At 40.3% G+C, this 21,539-nt stretch overlaps 1 protein-coding gene across 7 annotated transcripts in view; it reads right to left on the bottom strand.

Moving 5' to 3' along the window:
• The window catches only part of LOC119908913 (1-phosphatidylinositol 4,5-bisphosphate phosphodiesterase beta-4-like), a 72,759-nt gene that overhangs the window by 32,918 nt on the left and 18,302 nt on the right, over positions 1-21,539 (bottom strand). For 5 of the 7 annotated variants that reach the window (XM_038726840.1, XM_038726835.1, XM_038726834.1 and 2 more), the window contains 2 exons: positions 19,723-19,789; positions 2,732-2,829 (listed from right to left, as the gene is read on the bottom strand). In XM_038726840.1, coding sequence (XP_038582768.1) covers positions 2,732-2,815 — 84 coding nt within the window. In that variant the 5' untranslated portion in view covers positions 2,816-2,829; positions 19,723-19,789. The remainder of the gene's footprint in view (positions 1-2,731; positions 2,830-19,722; positions 19,790-21,539) is intronic. The other 2 variants (XM_038726837.1, XM_038726839.1) reach the window with 1 other exon arrangement.

Here is a 21,539-nt window from a genome sequence, read left to right as displayed (position 1 = left end):
TCCGACTGCTCTATTCTAAGCGACGTAATTATGCGACGGCGGATTTTACTGACGTGACCTGTCGTGATGAAACTACAATGTTCCTAAGATGGACTACAAAAAGCGCATCTTGGACACTGCGCCCCATGTTGTTGTAATGCAGGCCATCTAAAAAGGTGGAATATATTACTTAATAACCAAGATAGCAAAAAGGCAGATAAGGTAGCCTACCAGTCGCAAAATAATAGACAGGGTTGTCACATTGAGAATGCTTGCTCAAGAATATATGCGCTGTGCAGCGCTCTGTCATCAAATACGATTTTACCCATTTTAAATAGTAACAAAATCAATCAATAATCAGCGTAGATAATGTGGCAGGCTGCCACAAATAAATCAGTATGTGGGAAACGCCTACTGTAGAGGTTATCCAGCTTGATCTTCGCCTTTATTAAGGCGAGGGTGTCGGCATCTGTGACTGAAGTAAAATGTATTTGCTGAAGGCTGCAGTACATAACGTGAGGCTACACGCTGCAACATTATCCTCACTTTGATCACGTTACTAGTGAGACTAGCAACAGCTCGCATGGGTCTCAGTTATTGTTGACAGCTTAAGATATATGCATATTAGCAAGTTATAGCATAAGAGAGAAAAGGCTTAATAGCCAATGGTAACTTACATGGTAATCAACCTCCTTTATCCGTCATGGTTGGTGATATTTTTTTTTTTATTGTAGAAAACACTTAATGGATTATTTCAACAACCCGAAACATTAAACAGTCTTGAAACAGTATTAGAATACAAAAAAGCCAAAAGAAAACAAACCAAGAGAAAGAAGGTAATTGTGAGTCTTATTAAAGTATCATAATGTGCGTCTGTATTGCAAGGATCTTGCTAAATGTGGTTGATGGATTTTATTGTTCGAGTTTTAGAACGTGCGCCTCTTTAAATGTTACCGCCGCAAGGAATTGTGGGACGGCATTCTCTCCTTTCCTTTCGTAAAGGATGGTCAGGTGTACCCTATGCTAAAGGAGATATGAAAGGAAGCATTGAGGCACCTTTCCTTAGCTTTTATACACAGCTCTTATTCATGGCTGCCACTGAAATACTTCCGGTTCACTTCACTCAGTTAGGAACATTCCTAAGCAAAAAAGACTTTTCGAAATTCAGCCTCCGTCTCTTGTGTCTATGGAATTGGCGTTTGTTATTTTTATTGACGCAGATGTCCCCTGCAGGCTCTGTATTTTGCAGGTAAAAGAGCAACTATTCACACACACACACACACACACACACACACACACGTTTGCCAAGCAAGAGTTGATAATCATACAAGAACTATTATCAAAGAAATTCTTGCCTTTACTCTTCAGATAAAATAAAGGATCAGTAATTAGCACTGTATAATGATTCATTAATGACCAAATGCAGTCATAAGAGTTTAGTGGTATGTCCCAGCTGACATCATTAATTCTAACCTTTAAGGTGACTGGCGCAGGTTGACCTTATTACCATTCAGACCAGTCCTCATATTCACAGCAGCAACACACCGAGGACTGTCTTCAGAAGCATGCCGGCCCAGTTTCATGGCTCACGTTGACATGGCTGTGGATTCGATGATGCTTTTCCCTACGCTCTTTCAAGTTTTCTTCTCTGCCTAAGAGGGATCCCCCCCCCCCCCAGCTGCCCACATAAACAGAGAGGACTGAGGGGATTTCCTGATGTGTGCAAGAGTGTGCTCATGTCTGTGTGTGTGTGTGTGTGTGTGTGTGTGTGTGTGTGAGAGTCTGCACGCGCCCATGCGCGCATGGGCGTGTGTGTGACACACTTTGCCTTTGCTCTGCAAATGTCCTAGCTAAGTGTCCTGATTAAGTTAGTCAGAGGAAACGTGGGCCAAAAGACAGAAAGATATACACGGGGTCATATTACACACATGCACACAGAGCAAGATGGATATTTTGTGACACTAATGTTATTGGTAAATAGTTAATTATATTGCTATTGGAAAGACAAGCAATAAATTTGCTTGTTGCTCCGTTTTAAAAATAATCTGTTTTTTTAGCTTTTCAATGATTCATTTATATTTTTCTTAGCTCAGTTATCTGTTGGTGGTTCATTATGGCGTTTCAGAGTTTTGTCTTTTGTACAGCACCCTTTAAGTGTGTTTGACATCCTTACGTATGCAAAATCAGTCTCAACTTTGCAATACTATTTTTGCACATTTTCTACTGATTTCAATCATACATGTGCACCTATAAAAAAAAAAAAAAAATAAAAAATCAATATACCAGTGAAGAAAATGATTAATTCACAGTGATTAATGGTCTATGTAAAAACACATTCACTCACTGAGATCACACGCACAGACAATTTTTTTTGCTGGTTAAGACTCTCTGTGGTCGTTATGCAGCCAAGCTGTCGCCATGCCGAAGCTTCTTAATGAGCCTGATCAATGTGCCCTGCCTACAGCTAGAGCTCTGACTACAACAGTGACGTATGTGGTTAAAAAGGAGACGCCTCTGCTACGTTATGTGTGTGTGTGTGCACGTTAATGACTGGGGGATGGTCATTAGTGGTGAAGGATGACAATAGGACAGAGAAAATGACCTATGTCAGTATCAACAAGGTTAGGTTGCAACATAGGCTGAGCATCCATACGCTTATCAGGAAATCTCATGATGCTGTATCATTAATCTGGCATTTACAGGTTAAGGGGCATTCGGATCTGTTATGTAAAAAAAATATGCATCTTTTTACCTCATCAAACCTGTCAAAGGAGGTGCCTTCCTGCATGAACTCAGGCAGGTGCTTCTGCCAGTTGAACTCGTAGGACTTAGTCATGGCTGCTCACAAACCTGAGACACAAACAGAGGAGAGGAAGACAGATACAGAGAGAAAGAGGCAGACAAATAGAGAAAGAATTAATAAAAAGAAATCTGTTAACAACCAGGTGTAAAGGTTCATGGATGTTTCAAGGACAGAATGCATGCTGCTTCTTTCCTGTAGTCACAAATACATGCTGAATTCACTGAGCGTAGCTACTGTTCCAAGGAAGTAGAATAACTATGAGTAAAACCATTTACCACTAGACAAGTTCTGAAATGCATGATTTTGGGTTAACCACATAAGTAGAACTTGAATGTTTGGGAGAGAAGTTGATCACGCGTACATATCCCAACCACTGACCTGAAAACACCCCAGAATAGGAATTTGATGCCCCTTTGAATGTACTGTAATAAACAATTGATCTTGTTTTCACTTAGGAGAATGAATACTAATAAACAGGTCACAGCATTGCAAAAGTTGATTGTGGGCTTTGAATTAGATCCACTGTATTAATGTTTGGGTGACAGACCAGGGAAGACATTAAAAACGTTCTGCAGTTGCACACAGCCAAACTTTAAATCCCTATTCAGTCAGAGAAAGACCCAACAAGTGATACCTGCATCCACAGCAACGTAATTACCTCATGTACAAGGTACAAAAAAGCACAACTAAATCAATGTGTGTCTTCTTCTGACAAAGAGTTAACCAAAGGAAATGTAGGAATAGCTATTATGTTAGTTGCACTTCAACAAATAGTAAGTAAAACAAAAAAAGAGCTTTCCAGATAGATGATGAACAGAGCAAAAAGCAAAGTATTTAAAAATGTAGGCAATTTATAATTTATCATTATGAATATATTTTACACATGTACTGATTTTACATTTGTGTTCCATCCATCCATCAACCGCTTATCCTGCGTGCAGGGTTGCGGGGGGCTGGAGCCAATCCCAGCTGACATCAGGCGAAAGGCGGGGTACACCCTGGAAAAGGTCGCCAGTCCATCGCAGGGCCGCACATAAACAAACAACCACTCATGCTCACACCTAAGGACAATTTAGGGTCACCAATTAACCTAGGCCGCATGTCTTTGGATGGTGGGAGGAAGCCGGAGCACCCGGAGAGAACCCACGCGGACACGGGGAGAACATGCAAACTCCACACAGAAAGGCCGGGGCAACCAGGGTTTGAACCCACGACCTTCTTGCTGTGAGGCAACAGTGGCACTGCACCACTGTGCCGCCCCATTTGTGTTCCTCCGGTCTTATAAAGTATTATAATAAATTTCCCAAATGTCAAATATAACAAAAATGGCATATTATGCTCAGTCAATTGAATCATTCATGCTTACACTCATCTCACACAGAGGATTTAACTGAAGTAATTTCTTGCCTTGGTTTACCTGATCACAAAATCTGGCTTTAGCTGTTGGTGCACATACTTTTATCCCCATATATTCCTTGGAATTACAAAATTCAATACAATCAACAAGGTTTCTTCCCCAGACATACTGTATCCCATATTTCAACTCCAAAAATCTGTAGTACACATATGTCTGAAATCGACTTTTGTTTTGTCTAATTGAATATTTCCAGACCTAAAACATAAATCTCTCCAGAAACAGAGATGTCAGCTTTGATATTAGGTAGTGATTTTAAACAAAGTCATGAAGTGACAAGATAAAAGGCTAGCCCTGTACACAATGGCATTAATGGAAATTTCCTAAAGTAGAAACAAATCAATCACTGTAGTCATAAAATTTGATATGGTTTGGCTCACAATCACTCGATTATGCAGTTACTGGCAGCCCAACAGCAGACGTTTTAACAAATAACTTGCATCTCAGCACAACCCTCCTCCACAACTCTCTAAACACATACCATATTCAGCCTGACAGTATTTCAGCACAATGTTTTAACCACCAAGACAGGCACTGCTGGGTAGTTGAAATGCAATTCAGTTTAGATATATTTTATGCTTGAATGAATACAAACCCTAGGAACCCCAACTTCCCAAACACAGAGTCTTGCAATTCTAGGACTATTTTAAAATGTTTCAAAATGTTTTTCTTGGCTTCGCTCTTGACTAGCAAAATTCTGTCACTGTGACATGCAGTAAGACATCTACTACATAGTTTCATTGGGAGCACTGTGAAAGACGAAGTGATGCCAGAATCTGCACTAGTAGCCTCACTATGCCAGAATGCAATGGAGCTGCAATATACAGTATTAGTAGTTAAGTATGAGTAGGCAAGGCAGGTTGAGGGAACATGGGTGCACCATATCATCACAGGATAACCCCTGGTTGGGACTCAGGGCTGGACTGGTAATCTGGCATACTGGGTGGGCCAACGCACCTTTGGGCTGGTGTAACATAAGTTATTTATTTATTTTATATATATATATATATATATATATATAATTTTTTAAAAACAGACCAACGATTGGCCCATAAAGCACGGATCGCGGCTCATTGGGTAATTTTCTATACGGACGCTGGGCTGGCCCAATCACATGTCTTACTAGCCCCCACCACCTCTGCTCTCAGTTTCTTGCGTTGCGGGACAAAAAAAATTTCTTCAGACGGAGGCCGCCAAATGCGCAAAAATAACCGATATTTTTGCTACCGGGGCTGCAGTAGCTTCAACATCAGCTGCAGTAGGCTACCCTGCGTAGAGCAGGCACAGGCACTTGAAGGAGTAAAGGAGAGCTGTAGCCACTGCCAGGCAGAGGAGGAGGCCTCTGTTAGCAAAACAGAGGGACAAAGTGACAGGGCTGAGTGAGAGAGAAAGCAGGAGGAGAGTGGAGGTGAAGCGGTAAGCATGTAGCTCAACCTGGGAGGCATTCAAACTGGGGAAGCTGGGGACATGTAGGCACAACTTTTTGAAACCATTTGTTAAAAATGTTCTGAAAAATAGCTTGCACCAAGAAATGTTAATTAACAAATAAAAATGCTATAAGAAAGATTGATTTGTACTTAAGAAAACCTGCAATGCAATGTAATGTCTGCCACCTGAATTTTGTGCTTCCCTTTATAAAAATAAAGACATTTCCACCATAAATTGGTGCAGAAAATGGCCCCACAATGCAGGAGATTAAGTGTTTAATGCTAAAAATCTTCTGCGGGAGGACCCCTAGACCCCCTATCGAATATTTCTTATGTAAATATTTTTTATAAATACTATGTCCATTACAATATATTCTTGTCTTGTAGTCATGGACACCAATCTTGTGCAATGTCACATCTCAGTGTTTCATCACATCCTTAATCTGACCCCCTAAATGGAACGATTGTGTATTGGTGACGGGTGTCCGACTGATTTTGGTGGGCCAGCTTCGGGCAAAAATGTCAGGGCCGATTTTTTGTCCCAGTCCAGCCCTGGTGGGACTGAACGATATAGGTTGAGCATATCAGACAGTTCAAGAGTATCCGAGGGTGGAATTTTCCATTAAGTCTACATTTTATCCAACAAAGGTTAAAGTCAAGGGCAACTGGACTTTAACCTTCGTTGGATAACTATGACCTGGATGACTGAGAATCTTCATAGACATTAAGTCTACATTTATCTTGCACTTCAAACCGTCTGGATGTGCACTGTGCTACTCTTCAAACACAAAAAGCAAGTCAGGCTGGATTCATGTGACACACCTGCACGTGTAGCATCACGTAAGATATCCAGCTCAGGCAGAGGAGGGGGTCCTGACAGGAAACTGTAATATTGTTGATGACACCACCCAAATATAGGCTCTTCTTACGTCAGCCTCAACTGTGTCAGGCAAAACTGAAGAAGAGAAGCGCACTTGATAACGTGACATACTATGTATAGTCTGAGAGCTCAGCCGGTACTTAGAGGTGTGATTCGATTTGGATTAGGAGTTGTTTCAGCCCATAGGCCTAAGATTCCTTCATAATGATAATTACAGACATTGCTAATATACAGAAAATTACATGTAATCAAAACAATCATATGCTTTTCAACTGGCATGGCTGTAATTTAGTCTCTAAAAGGTGTACTGTTACTTATATTAACGTCTTTATCACAAGTTTTAGTGGTGAAAATGTCCACCTGCGTGAGTGAGTGTGAGTGTGAGTGTGTGTGTGTGTGTTTGTCAGGAAGTGTGTGGAAGCACCGTGCTGTTAATCAGCCAGTGTGGATAGTGAAGTCTCACATTTCATGCAGAAGCCGCACATTTTCCTCCTCGGGATAAGCAGAGGGAAACTGGATGTTGATGGGTGAGACAACAGAGAGGAAGACAGAGAAAGGGTGATACATAACAGGAAAGAAATAGGGATAAACAGTGTTAGAGAAAGGTGGGAGGAGAGAAAGAGATAAAGGCAAAGGAAAAATGAAAAGGCAAAGGAGACACAATACGGAGAGGCAAGATAAAATAAAAGCATGAACTAAAAGTTAGATATGAAGCCATCCAGGTAGAAAAAAAAGAGAGACAGAAGGATGGAATACAGAAATGAGGAGAGTGACATGAGAAGCATAGAGATGAAACAGAACATCGGTGGGCAGGGAGAAACGGATGAGTGAAACAGCTGTGTGTGACAGAGTCTGACTGGAGAGGCTGGGGGATTGGGTGGTGAGTACAGTGCGGGTTGGGGGGGAGCTCTGTTTTTGATGTGGGCAACACAGATCAGAGACAACATCAACAGAGGCTACAGAAAACTACTAGCTGGGAGTCCACCCCCGGCATGACAAATGCAGATAAAGGGAGGCTTTTGAGATGTCTGTAGGCTGTCATTATGAAAATACAGAGTGATACAGAAAGGCCACACAATTATAAAGCAGCTAATAAGCGCTAATCTCACCCCCATGTGCAGGTTCATTAAAAGACACAATTACTCTTAATAGAGCCAACAGAAAATGAGAACACATAATACTACTACACCTTTTATTTTCTCAGCTCATTTCGGGTTCTGACCCCAAAGTGAAGTCTGCTACTGTATACACCACAGCACCACAGGAGATACCTAGAGATGGATGAAAAAGGAGCCAACTTGATCAAACCCAGCCCTCAGCCATCTGTTGTGTCCTACCAGGGGACCATGCCACAGACACACACATCCTGTCAGGGGAATGAAAACACAGATGCACACTTCCTGTGGAGATTAAGAACTAAGGCCAGGCAGGGAGCCAGTAACACAACCCACAGAGAGAAGGCTAGTGTAAATAGGCTGCACCCTGTCTAGATTATTTAATAAGACTAAACCAAATCTGATAGAAATGTTATATATTAATAAATCGGATTCAAAATGATTCAGATAGGACAAATCGCATATCTAATTTGGACTAATTGGGTTGTGCTGTCCTGTCTGATGTTAGCCTAGATCTTGTCACTCTCAACAGTATGCATTAGATAACATTTTCCTCAGCGGGATGAAATCTGTCCAATAGCAGCGCGGCACGCTGAGGTTCTGTAAGGCCATGCCAGCGCACACATCGGGCCTCTGAGCTCCTGGACGTGTGAGTGTGCACGTGAGGAACCGAGGGAAGCTAAAGGAAGCGAGTGAGGTCCGAGCCCCCTGTCCAACCCCTGACAATGAGATAATTACGATAGATAGGAGCCCCGTGGGGCACATTGTTCCCAGCCTCCTCATCTAAAATGGCAGCTAGGGTAACACCCAGCGGTCCCACACCTCATAAACTAAATTTAGGCTCCAGCTACATCAGTCAGCCAGTGGTGGAAGGGTTGACTGGGGACACACTCAAACGGACACAAGTGAACAACACAGACAGCGAGGATATTCTGACATGGCCAGCACAATAACCAAAGCTCTCCTTTAATGCATAATCCACAACAGGTATTAAGTAAAGGGCTCCAACATTAATAAATAACATTTTAACTAACCAAGTGAAACCACAGGAAACTGAGGGAGAAAACAGCCCTTTATAGTCAGGCCTTCATCACCTGATGTTCTTGGTGATCATTTAAAATTCTATCCCCATCTGAGCCAATGTTTTGGATAATACTGCTAAAGAATATTCAGGTTCACAGGAGTATTTTTTATTTTTTTTATTTTAAATAAACCAGTTGAGTTGAGTTACCAACATGATCATTAACTTACTTTATTACCATATAATAAATCAAGACCATTTCATGAACAATGTTACTGATTGTTCTCTTGCCTTGAATTTGGCCTTGACTAGGAAGTCAGCTAGATTGTTCCGGTATATATGTGCAGTACAGTAAATTCTTATATATTCAGAGTCACTATTAGGCAAAGGGTTTCACTGATCCCAGATTCATAAAAGCCAGGACAGGATTGGCCAATCTAACAGCTGATTAAAAAAAACAACAACTTCACAGCAAACAGCATCAATGCCTTAAAAAAGTATTCATATTACAGTGAAACATGCTTCTCCTTTTGTAACCTCAGAAGCAGTAAAAATACTGTTCAGTGTCAGACCTTATCTACAACAGCTGGTCATAGTTAGAGCATAAGATAAATGTTACTTATATGATGGTCTTCATCATGCAACTTGACAGTAATTGCCCAGGTGCTCTGTGTTTGACCATGTATGGCCTGACTAACACAGTCCTAAAGTTACAGTCTCAGTGTTGGATCCAGGCTGGACCAAGAATTATTTGCTTTACTTTAGTACATACACTGTATGTCTAAACACACACTGTCTTTATCTTTCAGGACTAGAACTGTATAACCTGGCAGATTAGAAACAATTTTACAGTGTAGCACTGAACACAACTTTAGAGTTGTGTTTTTTCCACTTTTGAAAGTCTAGAAAAACGAGATGCATATTTCTAAAACCTTGAAGAAAAAAAACCCAAGGAGATTTCTATTATCTCCTTGGACTAAGTGTTTAGTGTCCTTTCTATGGCTTTGGTTTACCAAATGCTGAGCCCACTTACTGTTTCCATGCCACTAATGAGCCAGTGAAGCCAGGTGAACAGTATTCTCCATTTGCTTGCTAACTTGTGTTCTCTTCTTTGGTATAACCGAAATTTTGAAAAAAATTCATGATTTGACACACAAAAAACAGTTAGTGTAATGTTGGAAAACCTATGGAAGGAGCCCTTTCACAGTAAGATTAAAGATTAAAGTCCAATTAAGCATTCTGATTATCCATAACGTCCAAGTGGCTTTTTTGAACAGTGAAACCTAAATGTGACAAATAATAACATGATAATTTCAGTGTGCTGGTCAAGATGTTCTGAGCTCTATACCGAATTATTTTGCTCTTCCGAATCTGATAAGCAGCCTACACACTTCAACACAGAAACGTAGCAATGCTGTTACATTGTACTATTACTCTATACCAACTCAATAACAACAATAACAAGAGCAACAAAATGTGTGTGTGCGCAAGTCAAACATACTGTAACACTAATGTCTGCCGTGATAGTATCATGATCTTTATTTGTCCCCTTGCTTGGCCTGTCTCACTGCTGCATCCGGGTCTCTAATCTAAACTGTACATATGAAAAAGTGTCATCATGTTTGTCTGGGATATTAGCTAAGAGTGCAGATGTAAAAGCATACAACACGCCACTCCCACTATTCTACATAAAGACGGCTGCAAACAATAACAACATGAGTCTAGATAGAAGTGCTTTTGTTAGTGAAGTATACAGAGATGCAACTGAAAATACTAAAAGCATTTAGCTTTTTCATTACACACACTTCATCCCTATGCATGCCTGCTGGAAGGCCCCTACATTGTTTCTTAATGTGCTTCTCCTTCAACAATACCATCAATCTTCCTCTCTCACTATTAGGGTCAGAGCAGCCCTTGAGGCTGAAGCCATATCAGGACACACACATCTACCAATTCACCTACACTGACTCTTTGCTACCAAAAACAAAACCACTGCCCAACAGAACTGTCAAAAAGCCAAAGATGTGAACCTTTGCGTGTTTGTTTAGTATCGCCAACAATCACCTTATAATATAGTACAAAACAGCAGTCTGTCATCTTCTCTAAAGAATGTTGAAAAGGCATGACTTAAACCAATGCTCCAAATCATATATATAACATAATACGACACACATAATCACTAGCTTGAAAATTCTGCTGCTAGATTTTGTGATAAGTTGTTAATCATGATCGCATGTTTTTAATAAACCAGTCATAGCAAATTATTAACTGCACCACATTTTGAAATGGTAAATGCTAAATGTATCCTTTGTTTTATTTGAATAAAATTTGCACTGGCAAATATTCTGACACACTGATGACCTATCATGCACTGAGTATGTAGCGTATTATTATTCACATTCTATTGTCATATTTTTTTCAATGCAGCATATTCCTCCGGAGATCATATTCAGCTCCTGACAGATAACACTGATCATTTTCCTCGCATCACTTCTCTGTGCCAGCCTTGTCAGTTGACACAAACAGGTTGTTTACTTCAATGCACAGAGCAAAACACCACCACTGCAAGGGTTCAAGGTCAAATCCCACTGGGGCCACTTATTCTAACAATGCTTCCGTGGCACTTGATAAGTCTCCAACAAATTGCATATGTATGTACAATATGTTTTATACAAGTGGCATTACAAATCTGCTGGCAAAGGCTCTTTAAAGTTGAATATACTGTCTAATGTGTTAAGCCACCTTTTGATTTTTCAGTACAACAATCCACATAATATCTCCCTGGTAGGCTTACGTTAAAAGTATATTGTATATTAGAATTTTTAAAACGTTTCATTTTGCTGGTTGTATATAGTTTAATTAACTCAAGTTATTAATTATGTGGCATTTAAGTTCAGATGTGATAATAATTCTATTGCTACCAAAGCTGTGAGTGAACCAATAGTTTAGGCTGTATAAGATATTTGTGATTGCTTCAACAGACAATTTCCAAAATAATTCTCTTTAGATCTGAATGAATATTTCTTCTAAAATATCACTTGCTTCATGACTCATTACTATGAAGTTGAAATAAGACACTTACATTAATAATTCCGCTGCATCACATAATATTGCAATTAAAATTGCATCTTCTGAATTAAAAATTAAACAGCACTTTGGCAGACAATTTGAAAAGAAAGCTATGCTCCCTACTCCCGTTGTTATTGCAAGAGGAGAAAAGAGGGAGACAGTGCGAGGTTTGGAGAGAGCATAATAAGATTAAGAAGACAGAGAATCATTAATTGTTCAATGTATGTCCAGTCTACAGGTATACGGACACAAATGTCTGTCTGGCTATTTTACGGCAGCCTGGTGTGTATGGTGCACATTATTTATATAAAGTTAACCACAAATCCACTTGTCAGTGCCAGTTTCCACCAAGATATGATAACACTCTGCCTTGCACTGCCTCATCTGCATGGACGTCCATCTCATTACACATGACACATAAATACCAAATACAAAGCTCATTAAAAGTAGGAAAAACACCAACATATCATATAGCTACTGTGGACCTGCAGGGTTCCTGTACTGAGCTTGATAGGGATGAGAGCAAAGGGGAGGAAATGAAGAGAAACCCAGAAGCCAGAGGGAGCCAACTCCCATAGACAGCACACTACAATAGTGACACCTAAGTAGCCATGATGTACTGTACTAATTTGACACATTAACATCCGACCTCTACAACAGCCCTTCTAAATTTTAGCGAAAATATGCCAGAAAGGTCATAGCACATAGTTTGTAGTGTTGTTGTATTCGATTGATTTACATTGGAAGGTATTCTTGTTGTTGTGAAACCCAGTTGCTCATCTGCACATAAGATGGGGACAAAAGAAGTGAAATACCTTATAATATACTGGAATTAAAGAAATTAATGCCAGAAATTTTAGTCTCAAATATAGTATTTTGTTGCATCAACACCCTTCTGACATGGTTCAAATAAAAATGTAATAAAAGCTTCACAACAGTAGTAGTTGTCGCAGGGCTTCTGGATTGCATTATATTGAACATGTGTTCATGATATTGTGGCATGTTACACTAAGAGTAAAAGCAAGAAGAAAACCCACACACTTCAAGTCAACTGGTTATTTAAACAGTCTATGTTATGACCTCCAGCAAAACAACCACCAATCAGGATACACAAGAAAAAAAAATGACACACATGCAAAAACTCAAAGCTTCAACATGCTGCCCTTCTGCCGGAAAATTGATTCAAGATCGTAGACAGACTACAACATTGTGGTGGTGGCAGGTTTGTTCAATTGCATTACTATGAATTAGATTAAACTAAGCCCTATCAGACAGAATCCAGTTAGCAGAGGGGTTCACATTTGCAAATGCTTCACTGCATACATCAGTCACACACCGCTTGTGTCGTGAGACAGAGCAGTAACATAACAATGCTATTGTTTACACTGCATAAAGGCAGTCTTTAATTCAGTGAGAGCCCTTAGCATGGAATACAGTGTTTTTATAACACCCAGAAGACCTCTGTTCTCTGAGCAAACAGCACATATGGCAGTGAAATCAATGTTATTATTGCCTGCATCTGTTTTTACTTTTCATTTAGTCATTAAACAGCAAGGTGGTATATGAGTGGACGGTGATCGCTAAGTAAACATGTACTTACCTTAACAAGGATGAAGATCCTGTGTGCCTGTGTGTGACCTACATAAGATCTCTGATTACTCAACTGAAGCCTAAGGTAGCATGCCAACTTGTAGGCTACATGTTACTGAAAACCTGCCATGCAGGGAAGAATTTCTCACTCAAAGACAGAGTGAGACAGCTGGTATACTTAGGAAAGAGTGCGTAGAAGAGGGAGTGGAAAAGCTGAATGGTGAGACCAACAACTAATCACTACAGAAATTCTCTGAAAGTCCCCTTTCGTTCATTTCAATTGATCAACATTTGTGCTCCACTCTGCTCACTGACTGTTGGTGTCAACTGAGGTTTCTGTGGCCCCTCCAGCAGTGTGTGACGTTGTGTGTGAGTGTGTGTTGTTTACATGCGTGTGGTGGCATATGCCTACCGGTATGTTTGTGTGTATGTGTCTATATTTGTGCATGCTGCAAGTGTTCACCTACAGGTTAGAGAAGCAGCAACAAATTTTCTTGCTTCAACAACTGGGTAAAGTAGGGCCCAGTGGACCCCCTTATTACAGGCTCCTTACACACTTGAACAGAAACAGTGGATTACACTCAAATCTATTACTGATGGCTGTTATTTGTAAATTAACCCAGGGGAGACTTCTTCACAATGAAGAGGTCTTCTGCCTGAGGTTTGTTTTTGTCCCCATGACTTGTCATGAAGACAAGAACAAGCCACTCATGTTTCCTTCAAAAAACAACTACAGAAATGCCCTTGAGCAAGGCACATTACTTGAGGTAAACCATTGCTCCAGTGAAGCTGGTAATTGGTTAACAGTAGATTTTGTCGGTGTATTTCGCAGCTCCCAGGTGCAAATGTGTCAAACAGAGAAAACAACAAGTGAACACTGTGGTAAATCACATACAGTCTACACCCTTACACAATGGATTATAGGAAAAGCAAGGATTAAGGACTGTTCATTGTCCACAAAAGTAAAAATGGATTTCAGCTCTGTACTACTACTACTACACCACTACAAAATGTGCAAAACTGATTATGGAAGTAAAACCCAATGTGTTTGATATTTTCACAGGTCACTTTCTCAAGAAAGCAAAGCCTGAAAAAGCTTGACTCTCTTGCCTTTAGGAAATTATTTTGAAACTTTACACTTCACTCTTAAAGGCTGACCAATCTATGAGCAAATGTCTGATCACACATGCTCCCTCTGTGCAGAATTGTTCGAACAGTTAGAATAAGAAAAGAAAAGTTCAGTTGGCTGATACGTGTTTCTTGGGTTGTATGTACAAAAATATGTAATCACTATTTATTTCTGTGGGATTGTGGATGACGATGTGTTTTAAGGGAAGAATGTCTTTTTCCAAGCCAAATGACCCTCTTCTACCCTCTTCTTTGCCTTTTATAGTTGAGGATCACCCCTTCTCACTCACGCTCCTCGTCCCGGGTTATATAATTAACCTAGGCCTGGATGGAAACTGGCTCTTCAGACACACACACTGAGTACATTGCCCAGCTGTAGACGGACATAACATATGTGCACGTATGAGCACTTACCACATGTGCACAAATATCATATATAACATGTGCAGTGATGTCAATAAGAATAAGACTTGCCCCACATTCAAATACAGCAGTAAGATCTCCCTCACTTCCAAACACAAGACCTTTGTCAGGTCAGTTTCCAGGGTTCAGTCAACAGCAGATGAAGATGTAAATTAGTTCATAAAAAACACACAACCATAATGGGACACACACAGCCACATACTCAAAGAGTTCTATATATAGTCATCCACATCCACCATCTGCCAAATTGAGTTACACAAAGAATTTAACACATGGCCTAATGGACGCTGCATCCACCTAATAAATTATGGCCAAAAGCCTCTGCCAAATGGTAGATATTAGTGTTTGTGTGTGTCAGAGAGCTGTCGTGAAAGGAACGAGGGGAAGCAGAGGGAAAAAGGTGAGAGAGGGCTAAGGGCTGTCCCCAGGTTATCAGCCATCTTAAATCAGGAAGTATTTAGAGCACTGCACATTTGACTGTGTGTGTTTGTGTTTATGTGTCTGTTTAAAAAGGGAATTAGTCAAGGAGTTCCCTGAATGTAACAAGTTAGAGGGGCCAGGCTGACGCATTAGCACACTTAACCCAGCCATGCAACTGGGACACAGCTCTCTGATCGAAACCTACCCTGCCATCTGTTAACAGACAACGTATCTGTATCACAGCTACTTTATTTAAGTGTAACGGATGCACAAGTTATTTAAGTTAATTGGGACAGACACATTCCAAGACAGTGAATAAAACTGCAATCAGCAATGCAGAGAATAATTTTACAATACTTGGGGAATCCCCGTTACAGTGATATTTTAGGTAGTTTGTTTGCAAAAACTGAGTCTAAAATATAACTAAAAATCTTTGCACAGGGATGAATATGTGTAACTGAAGCCACAAAATGGAATATGGAAAAGACCATTTTTCATGAGGTGATGGTGAGGAGATGGTATCCGTGTCTGGTTAATAATAGAAACATCACACCGGAACCCTGGTATTAGAGAGGCTTAAAAGTCTATGCAGTTGGAATCTCAATCGCTTCTGAAGTAGATTCAACTTTCTTTTGTTTCACTTCTATTATGATCAAAGCTCCTGCTCAGGAAGTAACATTGAAATTGTTTGCGTGAACACAAGCATTAGGTTCATATTTGCAGAAACCTGCAACGGTTGAGATGTTCTGCTATTTTATACAGAGTAGTTTATATTGGCACTGCATAATTTTCCTGCTGTGTTAGCCCCTAACAGAACCAGTTAATACTCAAGAAGCACTTTTGACTACTTGACATCCATGTTATAATATTCCTGCAGGCATGTGAGGACATAGCCAGAATGTAACTTACGGCTTAGTCTAATCTTGGCATAAATGGATTGATGTTTCATTGGAGGTGATGAAGGTAGGTGCAGGGCAACCTGTAAAAGCCTGTTAATTTGGGGATGGAAGTTAGGTAACTGGCCTTTGCAGAGGGATGCCTGCAGAGTGAAAATACCAAATTATCCCAAAATGACTATGTTACATCACAGACTGCTGCACTGGGCTGTGCGGCACTGTGATTTGTGTGTGACGGTCTCATTTAGACCAGATTAGGAGGTCAAAGGTTTGGTTTGCCCAGCTACACATACCCTGCCAAGGGCTCTTCGGGGCCAGGTTTGCCCAAACATGGTCAAAAACACTAAGGACACACACACACACACACACACACACACACATTATTATAGTTGATCTATGTGAAGAGTTTGAGAAGCCTCTGAATTTTGAAATAGATTCAGTTTTCCTCAGATAAACTCAATCAATTTGGACTTCACCATCTGCACTGACTACTGCAAAAATGGCACCATAGGTACCTGAAACAGTGCCTAAAGGGGTTTAAAATGGTCCAAATGAACAGATACTCAATAAAACAAACTCCATTTTGGAGAAGTATTGTCATATCTGAAATGCTAGCTACTGTAAAGACGCAGCCCTCCACCCATTCCTCCCACCCACACGGTGGAATGAGGAATTACCCAGCAAGAGACAAAGAGAAAATTTGTAATAAATAGAAGCTTGAGAGTTTCAGACAAGGATATCTGGGCAGAAGGAAGACAGGGGAGGGAAGTAAGGGTTGCTCAAAAATATGGGATTTCTCCCATTGCCCAAATAAGTACCTATTAAAAGAGAATTTCTGTGCCCCGCTGAGCTGCCGATAAGGCAGCCAGGAGAAAGGAGCTGTGGAAATAGAACATGTCCATATAGAGAGGGAAACTGTGGAGAGAGGGAGCAGGAAGGGGGCAGGGGTTAAATGCTTCCCCAGACTGTGCACTTTCCACTGGTGTAAACCCAGTGAATAGAGTCCCCGAGTCCCTGCTGACTGACACAGCCTGAGGGGCTACTGTGAGCGTGATTGAGCATAGTCAGGTGAAAAATTGCCCAAGAAATTACATGGGGTGTGAATGTCACAATTTGATTCTGATTCAGAGGGCTACGATGCGATCAAAGTAATTTTTGATTTATATACATGATTTATTTTTTCCTCATTGTGGTTCATCTTCCTACTATTAAAAACAGTATTTGTAACAATCCATAATTAAAATAAACAGAAAGAATTTATTTCCATTTTCTTTTAGTTTTACAATTTGCATTAGAGGTATAAATGCATTTATACATTTACAATACATTTTTTTAAACTTAACATTCAACACTGTTACTTTAAGAGTTAAGGTACTCAAGTACTGGCATAATGACAATAAGATTTTTTTCTTTTAAATGGTAATGCTCCATCAAAAGACTGACCTGTTGATAATTCCTGAACTGCAGCTTGTGCTCATTTATACAGGGCACAACAGACAGACTAAACTGCACACTGTACTCTATACACTCTACAACACTCTATGGCATATTAATTAGGCATGGTCCGAATCTGCAGTGGGAGGCTGCCTGAACGCTGTGGGGGAAATTAACTTCCACTATGTTTTTGTCTCTTTCCGCTAATTGGCACATTCAGCTGATGCCGTCGTAAATGGAATGTTTGTTTGAAGTGAATCACTGCTGACTTGATTTTGCACGGGGGATCTGCAATCTCAGGTTTATTAGTAGCCATCCTGTGGGCTCCACCTGTTTACATAATGACAGCTCAACAGTGGTCGTGGTGGCAGTGGGTTTGGGTAGGGTGGGGAGCGATTATAGACTTTTCTGCATCGAGACACAATCTTTCAAGAGAGAATCGTGATGCATCCAAGAATCAATTTTACCCCCACTCAAATAATAATAATACTCAAATACAGCTTCTAAAATCAGTTCCTCGTTCATGTGCCATGTTTACCAGTGTTTGAAAACACCAATGAGACTGGCTTTATAATTTCACTCAGCATTAGTCTTCAGTCATCGTCCAGGCAGTGAGTTTCTGACTAGTAGACTGACAGAGAGAAGACAGAAAGGGGAAAACCTGCCTTGACAAACACCTCACAGATGTTGCTCCTCTCTGACACCACTGGTCTCCATAGCAACCCTGCTGGCCAGTAATAGCCTCTAGCTCGCCTGGCTGCAGCGGCAACATGAAGATGCACACACACATACACGATGCACACACAAACAGGCACATTTGAGCCCCTGAATAGGATCTCACTGCGTATTAATAGAGGCAGAGGGACTCAGTAGCCCACCCAGTTAAACCACCCCCTCAAGACTTACCAGAGAGAACACACACCACATCTACCCCCATCATTAAAGGCCCTGGCCCCACACACACACACACACACACACACACACACAGATCCACCAAGGCCCTTGATTCTAGTAAACAAGCCCTGTAATTGGCGATAACAGATAGCTGGGAATTATACATTAGAGCTGGCTTGTGTTGTTGCTTTCCTGGTACGTGCAGAAAAGCACTGGCTGAATTGTCTGCTTAATATTAAGCTGTATGCTCCTTTCAACATGACGAAATTGAGCTTTACTCTACATTTTGCGAGGCACCATCTTGAATACAGAAGATAGCTCCCTGTAACCAATGCTAGTGTGTTTCCACATTCAGATTCTACAGAACATAGTTTAACACAATGACACACCCTGTTAAAGTAATTATACATGACTACAAAGTTGACTATTTCCCCCCAAAATGAGATAGATCAGTGTTTGATAATTTCTTATCTTTGTGAGAGCTACCTCCGTGGGTGAAGCAGGTAACCGCTGTGTCCTATACTTTTAGCTGAGTTAAGACTAAATGTAACCACCCTATAACAAGATCAAATAAATCCTAGTCTAGCATAAAAAAAAGGTTTAAGTAAAGTGTCGAGCGATGTTTCTTTTAAATTTGTGTTAACCTTTAAAGGCACGCACTGTGTAACTTGCATTTGTTCAAACTAGGAAAACAACAATCATTCACACTGAACTGAATTGACACAAGTAATATAGCTATTTATACCATAATTGTTTATGTCAAACCTGCCTTCAAAGAGGCATCCAAACCTATCCAGATTTTTAAAGGGAGAGTTAGTGATAAAATGAAATATTACCTTTTTTTTAAACAATTAATTCTTTTGAAATTCCAATCTATGATATTATTTCACTTTGTATAATGTGTTTATATGTTGCATTCATTCAGTTAAGTATTAATCACATTGATTTCTGACACTTAATAATAATGACCTCAGGTATTGTCTGTTTGACTTTCCCGTCTGCTAACATACCAATATTCATTATACTCAGAGGTATGTATACTGTATGCCATCAACGCTGCCAACATCACACAATGTTTTTTCATGTCCAGAAATGATGCTCTGTTTTATAAAGGTGACAGCACTTTGCAGTTCAAGCCAGGCAGTGAGCTGATGATTGCATAAAGGATTGAAAAACACTGAAAGTCGCTGTACTGTATATGTGGGAGGTGAATTGGAGTCTGTACTTACCAGGTGACAGACAGAGTGACAGAAAACTGAGGGGAGGGGAAACACCAGAGGACAGCACTGGACCACTCTAAAAAGAGATTAATAGAGACAGAAGGAGAGGTGGGAGACAAGACAGAAAGTGAGAAATTAGTGAAGTGCAATTTGCAGATATCCAACGTGCTGCCAACTTCATTATTCAGCTTCATCTACACTTAAACTAATATTACAGATGCTTGTGATGCCTTCAGGGGGGACACTGACTGTCGAACACACACACACACACACACACACACACACACGGGTGTAATCACAACCCCCCCCTCCCCCTCCAATCCTGTTTGGATTGTGCAGAATTTTAATCATTCCTCTGGCTTCTGCTTAATAAACCTTTAATGGGAAGCTGCTTCCCTTAAGAAACACTGTTTTCGTCAGAGAGAGGGGTGTAAATGAGCTGGCAAATAAGACAAACGGCACCACCTCCGCATCTGCTCTGCCGTAGCTTTTGAGTGGTATGTAATGTCAGTGAGGATAACGGAGTCTACTAATGTAAATGTAAAGTACAGACTGAGTCAAAGGGACAGACAGAGAGAGGGAGTCAAAGACGAACAAAGCTATAGATGGAAAGGAAGATTATCCTCCACATGGCAAGCCATTTTATAACTTTGTCTGCACCGAAGACAAGACAAATTCTTCTACATTTCCTGTACTTAGCTGTGACTGTGATTCTGCTTGTGCCTCTCCTCACCTCATCATCACAGCTTTATCTTGCTTTGCCCACTGCAGGACAGGAACTCTGGTGTTAATGGTTTCTTTACACAAGAACTGTGCAAGATAAACTTTGCCAGATAACCGTAGACAGGGCAGGATAGATTTAACAACTAAGTCAGGAAAAGTTGCTGTTCTGCAGATTATATTTACATCTTGGATTATCGTAGTTTATTAATGTTGAATGTTGATTTTTGTAAGCTCAGTAAAATCAAATGTATCCTGTCAGTAGACCTTTTGTTCCGTTTTTCAGAAGGTTTATCATATAGTACATCTTTTTAGGTACATTTAAGAGGAATAAACAAAAGTGACTCATCCCCAAAGTTTATACAAGGACTTCAATATTGTAACATTTACCAAATGACTGAATACATATTCTAAATTCAATATAATTTAAGTTTTATGTCAGGTCTTTTTTCAGGGCATTTTGAACATGCAAACACAGAATGAACCACAGTTTTGAATGCATTTTGCAACAATTACAGCTATCTAACTGCTTAATAATGCATGCTAAAAATGCATGCTGAAATATGTTCATTTCCATTGTTTAGTCATTTTCATTTGTTCTCTGCCCATTACTTCCTGTTTGGCCATTTCCACAGGGACCATCTTTAGTGATGCTCAAGAAGGTTTCAAAGCACTGTCCTTTTGCAAAATATGACCCAACGTAGTACCACGTTAAAGGATGATTTCTGTATTTTTAAACATCGGCCCAGTTTTCACATATTTTGGTGTTGAAATGACTAGTAGGTACAAAAATCCGTACAGAAGATGGCTTCAGCTGGCAATCGTGAGCCTGGGGCAATTGCGGCCTTCAAAATTACGTTCACAAAAAATGCTTATTTTTGCCACCGACAGACTCAAACTGTTACACAAGTTGTAAAGGATCTAGGACCTAGTGACTCGCGGTAACACCTTTTGTTTTTAATACAAAAGCTAATATTTCAGTTAGTAGCAGTTAGTGTTTTTTATAGCCATCTGTCCATCTAGACACCAAAACATGATCCAGTTTCACCGAAATCAGTGAATTAAGCATATCTGGTATATAGCGCCAGAAACACTCAGCTCCGATG

The sequence above is a fragment of the Micropterus salmoides genome, unplaced genomic scaffold, assembly GCF_014851395.1.
Source record: "Micropterus salmoides isolate LMB-PRFRI ecotype aquatic unplaced genomic scaffold, ASM1485139v1 Ms_hic_scaffold_18, whole genome shotgun sequence".
In the NCBI taxonomy this organism is placed as follows: Eukaryota; Metazoa; Chordata; class Actinopteri; order Centrarchiformes; family Centrarchidae; genus Micropterus; species Micropterus salmoides.
Note: the sequence above shows the minus strand (reverse complement) of the source record. Positions and strands in the feature narration are given on the sequence as shown.